Source organism: Camponotus vicinus, unplaced genomic scaffold (genome assembly GCF_025532165.1).
Source record: "Camponotus vicinus isolate PSW18456_S1 unplaced genomic scaffold, iyCamVici1.0 SCAF_4, whole genome shotgun sequence".
In the NCBI taxonomy this organism is placed as follows: domain Eukaryota; kingdom Metazoa; phylum Arthropoda; class Insecta; order Hymenoptera; family Formicidae; genus Camponotus; species Camponotus vicinus.
In genome coordinates this window covers 4,944,254-4,958,775 of record NW_028141976.1, presented here as the reverse complement: position 1 = coordinate 4,958,775, position 14,522 = coordinate 4,944,254, and the positions used below count along the sequence as shown (strand labels likewise).

General features: G+C 36.4%; 2 protein-coding genes across 3 annotated transcripts in view; both read left to right on the top strand.

The window, feature by feature from the left end:
- The first annotated feature begins 416 nt into the window (after window positions 1-416).
- LOC145971321 (ATPase WRNIP1) lies at window positions 417-2,630 on the top strand. Its single transcript, XM_083098868.1, has 5 exons — window positions 417-887; window positions 967-1,786; window positions 1,856-2,047; window positions 2,123-2,182; window positions 2,489-2,630. The coding sequence occupies exons 1-4, from the start codon at window positions 537-539 to the stop codon at window positions 2,179-2,181; spliced, it is 1,422 nt and encodes a 473-aa protein (XP_082954994.1). The 5' UTR covers window positions 417-536; the 3' UTR covers window position 2,182; window positions 2,489-2,630.
- The window catches only part of Slmo (PRELI domain containing slowmo), a 27,969-nt gene continuing 15,978 nt past the window's right edge, over window positions 2,532-14,522 (top strand). The window contains exons 1-3 of one of the 2 annotated variants that reach the window (XM_083098870.1): window positions 2,532-2,776; window positions 3,211-3,379; window positions 8,391-8,477. In XM_083098870.1, the coding sequence (XP_082954996.1) occupies window positions 2,745-2,776; window positions 3,211-3,379; window positions 8,391-8,477 (288 nt within the window). In that variant the 5' untranslated portion in view covers window positions 2,532-2,744. The remainder of the gene's footprint in view (window positions 2,777-3,210; window positions 3,380-8,390; window positions 8,478-14,522) is intronic. The other variant, XM_083098869.1, reaches the window with a different exon arrangement.

Here is a 14,522-nt window from a genome sequence, read left to right as displayed (position 1 = left end):
TGACAATGAATATAGAAAAATATTTATTTCATCTTTGAATATTACAGTATCTTTCGCAATTGAATAATTTATTTACTATCAATTTACATACATAAGTATCTTGTTATACAGCACTGGTGCTACTGGCATTTCGTGCACATAGCACGGAACAAAACCAGAAATTGTGCACGTTATATATTACCCTCTGAGAACATTTATGGACATTGGCTTTGTAGTTCATGTCCACGTTTTCAATGTCCATAGAGGGAGTATCGCTTTCAGAGATCACCATAAAGCAGGCCATGACATCTCTCAGTCTTCTCTCTGCTGATAGTAGAGAGGCTTCTCTCTGCTGATAGTAAATTTGCGCAGCAGCGCCATCACATGTGCTGTTGTAAATTGTAATTATGTAGCCTCCTTCTTTTGACATTGTCGATAAAGTCGCTATTTGATATGTATCCGTGCTAAGGCTAATAATACTCGCCAGATACAAACACAACATGTAATATTTAGTGCGTAAAAAGAAAGGGTAACATAACATCAAGAAGTAAAATTACATGGAAGGAAAATCTAAAAGATCGTTCCCTCTTGAAGAAAACTGTGTGACAAGCAATGAAATCAAAAGGATTAAAACGCATACTAATCAAATGTCAAATACCATGGAAAATCAATATCATGGAATATCAATATCTGAACCTAATTTAAAACATTCCAAAGTACAATTATCAGAGAGAGATAGGAAAATAGATGAGGAACATGTTTCGCTTGTTGAAAAAATGATGCCCGCAAATATTGCAGCTTACATGGGACAAGAGCATATCATTGGTCCAGACACTATTTTGAGCTATTTATTGGAAAAAGGAGAGATTCCCAGTATGATATTTTGGGGTCCACCTGGATGTGGAAAGGTAATTTTATTCTTTACTATTTTTTATATTTTTTTATTCCTACATTTTATAGTAATTATCTTTGTACTTTATATTTTAGACATCCTTAACCAAGATAATAGCGTGTTTAAGCAAAAAAATAACAAGTAATAATGTGCACATTGTGAACTTATCTGCAGTAAGTTCTGGTGTAAAAAATATAAGAGATGCTGTTACTACAGCAAAGAACAAATCTAAATTTGGATGCAAAACTATTGTCTTTATGGATGAAATTCATTGTTTCAACAAGCTTCAGCAAGATATATTTTTGCCGCATGTAGAGGCAGGAACATTTACTTTAATTGGATGTACTACTGAAAATCCATCTTACAGCTTGAATCCAGCTTTGCTAAGCCGCTGTCGTGTGTTTGTACTAAATAAATTAACGGAACGCAATATAGTAGAGATCCTTCATAAGGCAATAGAATACATGAATGGAAGCATATTTGGTGCACAAGAAAGAAGTGAAATAAATAAAGAGTTGAATTTCCATTCAAATCTTAAATTTCGTATCAATAATGATGCAATACAGTGGCTAGCAGAAGCATGCGATGGTGATGCACGTGTAGCTTTGAATACTTTAGAATTAGCAGTGCTTGCAAAAACAACAAATAGATTTAAAACATCATGTAATAATGATATTATATTGAAAGATATTAAAGAGAGTTTAATAAAAGCACATATGCTTTCTGAGAAAGAAACCAATCAGAGTCATCACCTGTATTCTGCTCTTCATAAATCAATAAGAGCTGGCAAAGCGAATGCTTCCCTGTATTGGATGGCGAGAATTATGGCAGCTAAGGAAGATCCGGTAAACATTGCGAGACGATTAGTTAGGATATCAAGCGAGGACATTGGTTTAGCTGATCCAGATGCTTTAGGTAAGAAAAGAAAGTTGTTTTCACATAGTGTAAGTATAAATAAATAAATAAATTGTTCTCAAAATTTAGGTGTAGCTATTGATACAATGTATGGGTGTCAAATGATTGGTATGCCAGAATGCGATGTACTTTTGGGACAATGCGCAGTTTATTTAGCAAAAGCTCCAAAGTCTCGAATGGTATACAATGCGTTGAAAGCAGCTAAGAAAATCATTTTGGAACACAAAGGCCCTCAACCTGCTGTGCCGTTACACATGAGACGTAAGATTCCATTTTATTGTTTATAAGTGGTTATCAAGTATTTTTAATTTTTATAATAAATTTCTTTCTTTACAGATACTAGTTGTTTACCTACAGAATTACAGCACATCAATCTTTTTCAAGAAAAAGAATGACGTAAATATCTAAAAATAATATTATACGGTCTCGTATATTATATTTATATTTATATAACTCTGATTTATATTTACATAACTCTGATTTATTAATCTTCTCACTTTCCAAGGTATTATCAATTTAAAATTAATCTAATTTTAATCAAACTAATCAACTGATTAACTTATTTCTAATCGAGATACATCAATTATTCGTCACAAAATTGGTGAATTATTTAATAACCATTATATGCGTACATTTCTATACATTTTATAAATATCCAGTATTGTACGAGTGTGAAGTTCATTTAAACACATTTGATTTTAGCGCGCGATAATCGCACACGTAAATCGACCAGTGACGTAATGCGTCAGCCATTGGTTGGTACACGGTTGACGCTGTTTAGCGTGGGACTGAACATACTAGCTTGTTGTAAAATCTTTCCCACTTACATCATATCTTTAAAGACGGCTCGACGAACGGCGGACGCTCGGAATCGTGACAGCCTATTTCGCGCACGTGTCGCACGTTAAATTACAGTGCTCGCCCTTCATGCAGCGTCGCTCGCCCTAACCATAACGCTATGAAAATCTGGACGTCTGAGCATACATTCGAGTAAGTATGGAGTGTGCTCCTTAAATGCTCCGATCCTCGCCTCACATCGCGCTTCTTTACTTCTCGACATATGTTATTTCTGAAAATATCGGTTGTATGCCCAACCTTGTTATTTCCCATGAATGAGACAATTTCTCGTTATTAGGGATCGCATATAGGTTATATGTACGTATGTATGTATGTATGTATATGTGTGTGTATGTGTGTGTATATCCAATATAAAATTCTATAGTACGTTTATATCTTTTTAATTCGCTTTTTGTAAACCATTATCTCGGAAGCTTGAAGGAAAATTAAAATAACGCATGAATTTAATCTAAGGAAACGAAATTAATTTCTTCTCTCTCGCAAAAGATAAACTCGTTGAATAATTTTTGAAAATTATATTGGCGCGATTCTTCCGGACCTTTTGATAACTTCAAGTTCCTTTGCAGTCATCCATGGGAAACGGTGGCGCAAGCTGCATGGAGAAAATACCCGAACCCTATGGTGCCCTCGGTAATTGGGGCGGATGTCATCGATAGAAAAGTAGTCGACGGTGTCCTTCACACCCACAGGCTCGTTGTCTCTACCCAGTGGGGCTTTCCTAAGTGGACGCAAGCGGTAAGTCTCGCAATTTTACCACGTGCCATTACGTTTCATCACGCGTTCGATATCTAACCTAACGTAACCTAACCTAACTCTACTCTCGAGCGGTAATCGGAGATTATTAGAGGTAATATAATCGTAATAGTTTCTAAATTGTGTCATATTAAACGAAATCAGCCCGCTTATATAAGGGATTTTTGCATTCAATATAGATTTCGCTAAAACGTCACGAAACTATTTCAATACCATTTGTTAACATATACGAAACTAATACAATTGTATCAACTTTGGACACATTGACGTAGAAACACGAGCTTGTTACATGCTTGTTACGTAGAGTTCTGTCACGTGCTATTTATGAAATGCTGTCTAGCATCTCGCGATGTATCGATATATTACTGTACACGTGATCTTTCTAGTCTTATATATAGCTTTTTAATGAATGAATTTATTTGACATAGATGAATGCTTTATGCTATGTTGTTTTGCAACAATGTAATTAACGTAAAGAAACGTGCCTTTTCGATGTGGATAAATTTTAATTTAATTTTGTTTGAATATTAGTCAGCTGTTTTAACTTGAAGAAATAAAATAGCATCTTGGCAAGAGAATGCTTTTCACATTATAATATAAAATTTACATACAATGCACTTTACATTATAATGCAAAGTTCGAAATGCAAAATGCAAAACAAAAGCGTTTTTGCACATTTATGTCTATATGTTCTATGAAAGCGCAGAGATATTATAATGCAAAATTTGAAATTTAATACCGAAAAAAATTCAACGCTATATCGTGCAATCACACATAATTTCTCCTCATTATCAATTAACTAGCTTAATTAGATTTAAGTGACTACAGAATGGATCACGCGTCATTGCGCGTCATCACTCAAATCTCTAATCATGTCAGTTAATTGGAAAATTAATGAGGAGAGATTCTATATAATTGCACGACGTAGCGTTGAATTTTTCCATGTGTGATAAAGAATTAATAAAATATTATATATCGAGACAGTAATAAAGTAGACAAGTCGTAAAGAATATTTCATTGCGTTGTCGAGTAGCCACGTGGATGCCGACCTATCACAAGGTCGTCGCTCAAATCGGAGTAAAGCGCGGTCGAGGTGCGCGATGGTAACCTTGCGAGGACTTATCCACAGCTCGGTTCATCGATTTTTACGGCGCACTCTCGTGGAACGTGGATTAAACCACTTCATTCACGTAAAAATTTATCCAAACAACCTTTCCGAGACCTTTGTGACTTTGTGTCGTCCGTCAGTGACGCTTGAATAAGTTATCGACTCGCGCTGATTACGCAGAAACCTTTTACAATTTAATCTTCCAACTTTTCTCGTCACGTAAAGTCGCGTAACTATACTATTATTAGCACAAGAAAAATATATAGCTTAGAATGACATAACTTGGACAATTACAAACTTTTTTCATTGTTTATTGTTTGATCTTTCTTTATAAATGCAGTATGTTCGATTGCAGTATGTTTGATTGCATCTCGAAAAATAAATATATATCTTATATTTAGTCACTTTTATTCGCTTGATTTGAATAGCTTTATATGTCTTGCATAGAAAATTTAAATTTTAATGTCGTTGGCTTTATTATATCTTTAAATTAAAATAAATTTTTTAAACGTATGATACGCGATGATATGTGATATTTATATCTTGTTAATGACTCATACTTTAGAGCACATTGACTTTTAATATCAAACGTATCAGTCATATGATATCAGTCTCTGAACTTTTCTGATAGCATCAATGAGAAAGTGAACTTTGGATGCAATTGTAAACTTTACGATTAACTTTTTGTCATAATGTAACTAGCATGTGTTAGTTGACATTTGACTTTTGAACTCTTGCGTGAATGAGAACTATTCGTGACATATACCTGGTGGTATTTTAGATCGAAATATAAAATGTTTGATAATTTTTCACGTTTTTTACAAATTATTTGAAAAGTTTATAGAAAAAGTTTAATAGAATATAGATAGTAGAATTATATATAATTTAATTTCACTTTTCTCCTTTTATTATAACTTGTACGAAATGTATAGTTTAAACATGAATTTTTTTATATAGATAAATGCATAATTTTTTTATAAATTTCCTTTTGTGAAAAATTCAGGGTATAATTTATTAATTAAATTTCGTAATTTAACTTTATTCCTTCATCCGGCAACGATATGATTTCTGTGTTTTTTCGTTTTGCTTTTATTTTAATCAATATATTCTGCATATATTGACATTACGTAACAATTTTTCATGGAAAAATTATTGCAACATTCTCATGTGTAAATTTTTTGCCTCTATTAGCCGCCGAGTGCTTTTAATGTGTATCTTGTATTTTTATCGGCGCAGTTTTTTCCACAATCGTTCGCGCAATAAAATTGATGTTGCGCTGATCTCTCTGAGCTACAAGAAATCAATCCGTGAACCGACGTAACAGAATCATCCGACCTCTTTCTGAGGTAGCCCGTGGCAGGTCGACAAAAACCCCGCAGCGTTCATCCCAGCTTAGCAATCTCCGGCAGCGTATCGCGGAGATCCGGAAATTCGAAACTTTCGAGCGACGCAAAAAAAAGGTGCCGGGGACTCGGGGAATTGCAAAACAACATCCACACCCGGCATCAACTTTCATAATGAGCGCGCTCAATGTTACGCCGTTTGGCAATCGTCCAGCCAGACGCGCCCGCTTTTCTGGAATATCCAGGCATCCTCCTCATCCTTCGCTATCCCATGGTGCCTTTGCCATACACTGGAGGTTCCGGGGCGTCGAATCCCTCTCTCGCGGATCGCTTCCTCTCGTCGGATTTTCTATAAGCTCGGCCATTTCGTTGGGCCGTTTCGTTGTGCACCATTCGCTCGAATAGCTTGACTCACGATATCACATATAGGGTGCTCGAATAACGACGGTACATAAAGTGATCGTTCAGGCGGTCGACGATAAGAAAAAGCGTGCAAGAAATTTACGATATTTTACACGAGGACGCAAAATGTTTTCAAATTGTCGAGACACTTGATAAGATTGATAATAAACGACTTTATATAATCTTCTAATTTTTATTATCCTTGCTTTCAATTATTGTTGCAAATAAAACGCATTTATTAAATAAGAAAGAAATAACAAATGTGAAATGAATGGAGGGAAAACTTGTGTTCCTCTTGAATAACGTAAAACGTTTAATGAACGAATTTCAAATTTAAACTCCGGACAAAATTTTTAGAATACCAAAAATTTAATTCGTTGGAGAGAGAAGAGTTGGAAATTTTAATGTAGTACAAATATAAAGTCGAGCAGGTGTGCGATCATATATAGTAGTCGTATTTCTCGAGCATTCTATTCTAACTGTTACCACAGAGAGAGCTGAAAGTTGCAGTATTTAGATACGCCCGAAATTACTTAACGAATGGAAAAGTGTGCAAGACCATTTCGGTCGCGACGCTTTCGTCGACACCGTTTTCAATGCATCCACCCGCGCTATTCCAAGCAATTAGCGCATGCAATGCACTCGACAACGAAACGCGCCCTGGAAAAAAAGTTGGCTTTCGCGCCCGTTCGCTCAAAATGCTCGAATTGGCAGCCGAGCGTCGTATAAACAGGTCGGTTTATTCGAGCGACTAATTAGAATATGCATAATTAATCGCAAGAGGAATAATAATTAAAGTGTACTTAGCATGCCTGCCCAATTAGCGTCTTTCTAATTACCTAATTATTCATGCTAATTTGTTATTAATATCGCGCAGTCGCGCAAACTTGTGAAAACCGGCGCTCTATTTCTTCTCGGCAGGAATAGGTGGCTCAGACCGCCAGAATGTTTACGCTCCCGAATTATTTATCGTCGGTGATTAGTTCTAATAATTACTCGATGCAAGTGCTTGTCGTTGCGTTCCATCGCACTGCAAAATTGTGCGCCAAAATTCACGATGCAAAGTCGGTTGATCGATCACTGTGCATTGTGTTTGTCCCTAGGATGACTCTTCTTTTTATTTGACGTTTTACGATTAATCCTGTCCGCGGTATCTTTCAGCGAAAAAGTGTCAATTTCGCTACGATTGATAATTTTTGTATAATTTTGCAATTTTTTCATCAAACTCGACAGCTTAGACATATTTTACGCGACGATTGAATAAATGATATCATTAATTTCGGGCTTTCGTGTATGCTCCTTGTATCATTGTGAAAGCAGGATAATGCAACCGTCACTGTAGGTGTTTAACAAAATTGATTACCGTCCGCGTTCTGACGCAGAACCAATTAATAGTCGCTTATCGCTTTCTATAGAGCCCAGCGCTATTCATGTAAATATCGCTTGTTTGTTTAATTTGCCTCGTGTACATATAAACATACTGATATGAGTATATAATGTATTTCCATAAAGGTCCGTTGTTTTACCTCCCTGATTTTGAACGTGAATGCTACTGTATATAATTCCTGCAAATTATATCTTATTAATGCTACTTGTAATAAATCAATAATAGTCAGTAGAATAACTAAATATGGAGTTAATTATAATTTGTTATAATGAAGAATGTTTGTACTTGATGGATTATCGGAATAATACATCATAGAATTGAAAGCAACTTTGTAACTGATATGTCTGTGATATATTAATTCTAAATTAATTTTATCCATTTTATCATACATTATGCGGTGATGAATAATTTACGAATTACTCTAATTTCTCATAGCACTTCTTTTTTTCGCTCTACTGAGCACGCAATGAAAAGTCGTGAAATCGAGTCAAAGTAACTCTCGAAGACTGAAACATACCATTGAAGTTTCGAAGGCTTTATCGTCGAATTCAATGCGGAAAGTTTGAAACCGGAAGTGCTTGTCTATAGCACTTCCGAGATTTTTATCGGTGACTGAATCGGTTTTTAGCAGTTTGCCAGCCAGTTCTCGCCGAAACTACATTTAAATAGTGCGGACTTCTTTTTACGCGAGTAAGACTTTTACGTTGATGCCAGGGCTTATTATACGAGCGCACGTTTTTTCTTTTTTTACAGTTAATTGGCTACGCGAACTTGTGTTACGCCAGCGAGCGCAGCGAGGTCGATCCTGTGAATAGAGAAATGATCCTCAGGACGCATAATGTAAGTATTTTTTATTTGTTCTTTGTTCGAAAATGAGCAGGGGGAAAAATTGTTGCGTTGTCTCGTTGATTCTACAACGTGCAATTTATAATAAATTCTTGTAAAATGCAGTCGCGATAAGAGATGTTATCCAAAATAAACACTATCGATATATAATCACACGTGATATGACAATTTTTGACTTTACTTGGCATTAATAAGAAGGTTTCTCTATGTATATCACATATCATAAATATAAAAATAAATATATTAGACGTTTTGACGATTTAGAAAAATGAGGGCATTACAAAGAGAAGAAATCTCTTTTGCATAAACTTTTCGCGAAGAGCACATAAAATTCCAAAACATAAAAATAATATCTTTAATTATAATTTAATATTTTTTATTGTATTTCTGATATATGTAAAATTCTATCAAATCACTAAAAATATCTCTTGGAAATATCGCATTGCATTCACACTATTCAATTAGAATCAATAAATGTATTGTACGCGCGTTTCTTGATTTTCTTAATATATACGTGTCTTATTTCCTATCTGTAAGAAATGTTCAATCGCGTATTTGATATGAGTGCATTGCAACTGCTTTAATTGCAATCCTGAATTACATTATTAAAATTACATTATTTAAATGCAATCCCAAATTACATTATTAATGACAAGATATCTGCAGAGCAATATGTTGAAATGAATTTTTGATAGCATTGACGTTCTCTGCTCCCTTTTTTACCATTTTTACAATCTAATCTTAGGTGATATTAGTATGCATGCGAAAAATGTTGGGAATTTATAGTCAGTGACGATTATCGCTGTTAAAATCTTGGTACTATGATTATTTCTGTTCAATTTTTTCGCTTCGAAACTAGCGAATTAATAAATGAGAAAATTGGCAATTTTGCGGCTGCAGATGCGTGTCCGCACAAATAATAATTCATCTCGGCGGCTAATTATCAATAGAAGCGTCGCGTCGAAATGCATCGGCTACAGTTTCTCGTTTTTGCGTTTTTGCGAAACGAACATTTTGAACGACTTTTTGACCACGACAAAATTGCAAATGCGTCGTGGTTCATGTCTCAAAATATACAAATAGACATAATAAAGTATCAATCAGAAAGAAAGAATACCAAGTGAGATTTTTTCATTAACGAATAATAAAAGCGTTCTTTCTACAATTTTATTTTTCTTACATATTTCGCTGTTGAAATGCAAATGTTATGAATAAATGAACTTTTGTAATGAATTTTAGAATTATTGTGTCGATTTTATTTTATTTTATTTTCGTTCGAATCATTGATGCTTGAATTTATTTCATATGATTTTCTCTCATATATTATATTATTTATATTATGATTGATGGAACAAAAATTGAATTTTATCGTTTTTCTGATTCTTTTTTTTTCAAAAAGAAAAAATTATAGGGAAATACTTTGTGGAAAGCTTTGCGTCTCTATAATATAATTAGACATCATATTAAATTAAAATTTGAACATATGGATATTAATACAGCATCAGTCTTAACATTATAAAGTAACTCATTAAACGATTGTTTTCATTATACCATTTTTTTGCATTATATTTTTGTGAGGAACTATGCTTAATCAAGGCGAATCGATATTCGTTTTATAACAAATAGATTTATCGAATTGCGCGAAAAGTTTTTCATACCTTATTTATGTTCTAAGACACTTGGAAATATTCAATATTTTTCAACACAGGGATCTCTCGAAAAAATTGACAATTTCCGCGCACAGTTTCCCTAGTGTTGCATGTACAACACGTTTCGAATAGAGGTGCGTCGGCGCAAAATCGCTGGATTTTTTCCGAGCCGCTATCAGAAAACGATTTTCTAGTTCCGATTTACATAACATCCGTTCTAAGGAACATATATATATATGCATAGTAAAGACCCTCGGAGAAGTATCTAGCTGCAAGCTCGAGGAGATCGACGCGTCTGAGATCGAAGGGTGAACGTGTCGGAGGAGGAGCGAGAGAGCTGAAATGCACGCCACTACCGCATCCAGAAGGTTGGATATGATAGGTTATTGATGCGCGCATTACCGGAGGTTGCATAGCTGGAAGAGCTCCTTGGCGGGGTGTATCAGCTGGGGTGTCAGGGAAAAGGCGGTGGGATGCGGTAACCGAGGAGAGTAAAAAGGAAAGGAGGGACGGGAGGGGGGGAGGGAGAGGGTGGACGCGATATTGGTCGCGGCTTTCCCGTTCGCGTCGAAGATCATCCCCCGCTTCGTCGACGGAAAAGAGACCAAGAGAAACGCGGGGGCGGTAGATGCATTACTGGTATGATGAACGATCCGCAGGTGGCTTAAAGCAAAAGGAGGAGAGGAGTCTCTCTCTCTTTCTCCCACGTCTACGAGGAGCTGTTACATCGACCTTTTATATCCATCAAGATTCCATATGTATCTACGCGCGAGTACATTATGTATCTACGATCGTACTCGCACTCTGCTTCCCGGCTAATTCGTTCGAGAGAGCGCTTTCACAAGCGGGTAAATCGGCGCACGCTGAGCGATGATGTACTCGCGCGGATAGCTGAAGTATGACTGAATGGGATGATAGAGCGAGAGTAAATCGCTTTGCAAAGGTCGGGGTGGCAATTCCATTAGCTATATGTGCGGTACTTTAGCGGCAATTTGTTGCTCAGAATGTTTATCAATGATTAATGATAAGAATACTTTCTAAATTTGTTTTCAAACGAATAAAGAAAGAAAGAATAATGGATCGCGGTCGGTTACGTAAAGTGTCTAATATTATAGATTCGCCATTTCTGATATTTATGTAGCAAAGTGGAACAGTGGATGGCATATTTATTTCTTCACCAAATGTGCTAGGGGATGCAAAGATGACACATTAAATCGTATAAAAATTGCGAACAGTGCATCGCCATTGTGTGTTGTACACATGTAAAACGATACAAGCAAAGGACAAATCACGGAGTGTCTATAATATTAATGCGGGAAGCTATATGTAACGCAGGATGCAGTTGTGCATAATCAATTTCACTTCGAAAATAGATATCGTACATATCGCCGCCGTAATAAATTCGTCTTTATTCTGCCATTGATCGTTTTACTGGTGTAATGTTGCCACTTTTATTCACGTCGATGTGCTACGTGTATAATTCACGCAGGTTTTAGAAACACGATATCGCGAACGTATTACGTCGCAAAATATTCAGCAACTGCGAAACTAGAAATGGGGATGATTTAGGAGAAATCTTGATGCGCGTGTTGCATCACCGGAGATTGCTGCGGGTATTTGACGCCTCGAATGAGACAGTCTTTCACTGTATTTCGACTCCATCTTTCGCTCACGGGAGAGTCGACGTCATCTTTCTTGTTCGTGACATCCTCCTTCCCGTCGAGAAATGTCTCCGCAATTAAGATTGTGGCCAAATTCCTCGGTATGCGCTATTCACCTGCTAGCATGTCTCACGGATTCTCGTGTTAATGTGGCATGGCACGCTTTGAGGAATAAAGTTTATAGTTAAAATAAACATTACTAGAAACGTTATTCGAAACTTTCTTGAGAAATATCAGTTGCGTAAAAGAGATATGCAATAATTATTATTACGATGTTGTACGATATTACATTATAAATTCATTACAAATTCATTTTGTTGCAGAAACTTTTAAATTAATAATAAACTAAATTTGTTGCGATGTAGTTTTTAATATGAGAGAATTGATCAATAATTATATATTCAATAAATGTTATACTTTTATAAGTAATAATACACATTTAATTTTATATAAATATACGTTATATGTTTTACTGCTATAATAATTTCTTTACATAATTTCTTCAAAATTAATAAAATTTGTACAATTTTTAATGGAAATTCTTCAAAAAATATTAATTTTTGGCACATTGATATTGACTTTAAAGTACACTGTCTTTCAAAAACGATCCCATACGTCGTTGATTGTCGTAAGGATGTGTTAAGGATGAATTCGGATTGTAACCGAGCAATCCTATCATGACATTTACATGTTTCCTAATGTGTCTGCAAGCGTGTGATACAGACAAACACGCACATACGTTTATACGTTTGCGAACGCGAATGTAATTCGCTCGGGACGGACGACGCGTGGGTGCAAACCGTAAGCTCGGTAGATTTCAGGTGTACAACTAGTCGAATTCACGGGAGATATCTTTTAGCGATTTAGCACTCTGGGTTCAAAGCTGATAGGACTATGGCATTACACACACGTCGCACCGTAACAAGCTACAATACAGTTATCGTCGAGCCTACATGGCAGAACTGCTACAGGAACAAACGTAATGGAATAGCTAGATAGATCGCGAAAATCATAACCGCGTATAACGCCGCTATTAAGACCATCATGGTCACGTCTTGGAATAATTGCGTTACCGCGTACACGCAACGGATTTGACGGATTCCGATCGTAAGTCGGCATTACCTTCAGGAGATTACTTTCCAATTGGGTATTAGTCCGTATATAGGAAAATTGAAATCCGCACGTGACTGTTAAGACAATTATGATTCTCCCTTTGTTTCTCTCTCTAATTGCTTTAACATGTCGAATTTGACAGATTTCTGTGACAACTATGAGTCGATATGTTTCCTATGAAATAATTTGCCCGAAGTATTTCGTTATTAGTCAATGATAATATCAACAAATAGAGAAGAATTTGGAATAAATTGCTGAAATGTTCGTTATAATTTTGTCTCTTATTTCTTTTTTTATAAAATATCGCACGATCCATAAATAAATCGTATTTTATCGAGGTAAAGAATCTGATGCTGTGCATATGTAAAAACCAATTGTTACAAAGAATGTTACAATATCGAGCCACTAAAATTTGAAGTTCTCTTAATGTCAAGTTTACGTAAATAGAGTCAATATTGCGACGAGAGGTCGCAATATTATCGCAATTATGTTATTACGCGTCGAAGCTATCATTTTCGCGATTCGAATCGCGCGATGAGCCCGCGATGACGTATGATTACGAGGTTATTGAAACAAAAACGCCGCCTTTTTCGGTGAGTTACACGGCGCTGGCGATAGTTAACGACGGGACAAGGTGTTTTTACAGCGCCGATCCGCTTAAACTCGCGCTAATGAAAATACTGCACTGTCCGGACATCGCAAATATTGCGCTGCTATAAAATTGCATATTGTTAATTTACAGCGATGCGGGATCTCCCTCGGCGCCTCGCGGGAATTCGCGGGCGTCATTGTTTCCTAGTGAATATAAGCGCGCGTCGGGGCGCAAAAACGATGAAATATTTTCCCGTTGCTACACCGCCCGGATATTATCAGATTATAAAACGAACAAGCGGGCGGTATAAGCCGACCGCGCGTAGCACGTGTCTGCTTGCGCAACGTTAATCGCGCGCACACGTTTGTTTAAACTCATTCATCCTTTTCTCGCATTTCTCGTCTCGCGCAGATGGGGCAAGATGGGGCGTCTTGGACCGACCGACCACCGGCTTAACTCGCATCCACCCCCGCTCCCATACTCGGTAACATATTACATCTTAGCCTTGTAAAATGTAAGAGATAAATTTTAAAAATTTATGTTGTATCTTGTTAGTTGATTATTTCAACCCTTAATTAAATGCACATAATAGTTATATAGTATTATATAATGATTATATAACGTAGATATCGACGATAGATTCGTCGCAAAGTGGTAGAGTGTCAGAAAGTATAAATTGTCACAGTTGCAATTTGTGTACAAAGGTAATCAACGCCGCTGTTACTATGTCTAATATGATGGAGCAAGGTTGTACATCGGTTAGGTTTCGCAGACCAAAGACAAACGAGCTGAAAGCTGCGAGAAAAGGGCATTTCGGGCGACGAGTTAAAGGGGATCAACGCCTGTACAACTGTAACCGACGAGCTCATTTTGCAACGCGAGATATGAAGTTACTATTTTTCATTAAGTCATCCGCTCGCCGATTCTACATCTCGATCGATTCGAAAACTTGCTGGCACTAGCCGCTCCATATTCGTATAAATGCCCCTTCGATGTCCGTACGAAGTGCGCGAGACACGTGACT

Bases quoted from the DNA above. Each gene is read 5' to 3' on its own strand.
- LOC145971321 (XM_083098868.1), top strand. From the start codon at position 537: ATGGAAGGAAAATCTAAAAGATCGTTCCCTCTTGAAGAAAACTGTGTG. The intron at 888-966 runs GTAATTTTATTC...TTTATATTTTAG, and splicing joins GTCCACCTGGATGTGGAAAG to ACATCCTTAACCAAGATAAT. The intron at 2,048-2,122 runs GTAAGATTCCAT...CTTTCTTTACAG, and splicing joins TGTGCCGTTACACATGAGAC to ATACTAGTTGTTTACCTACA.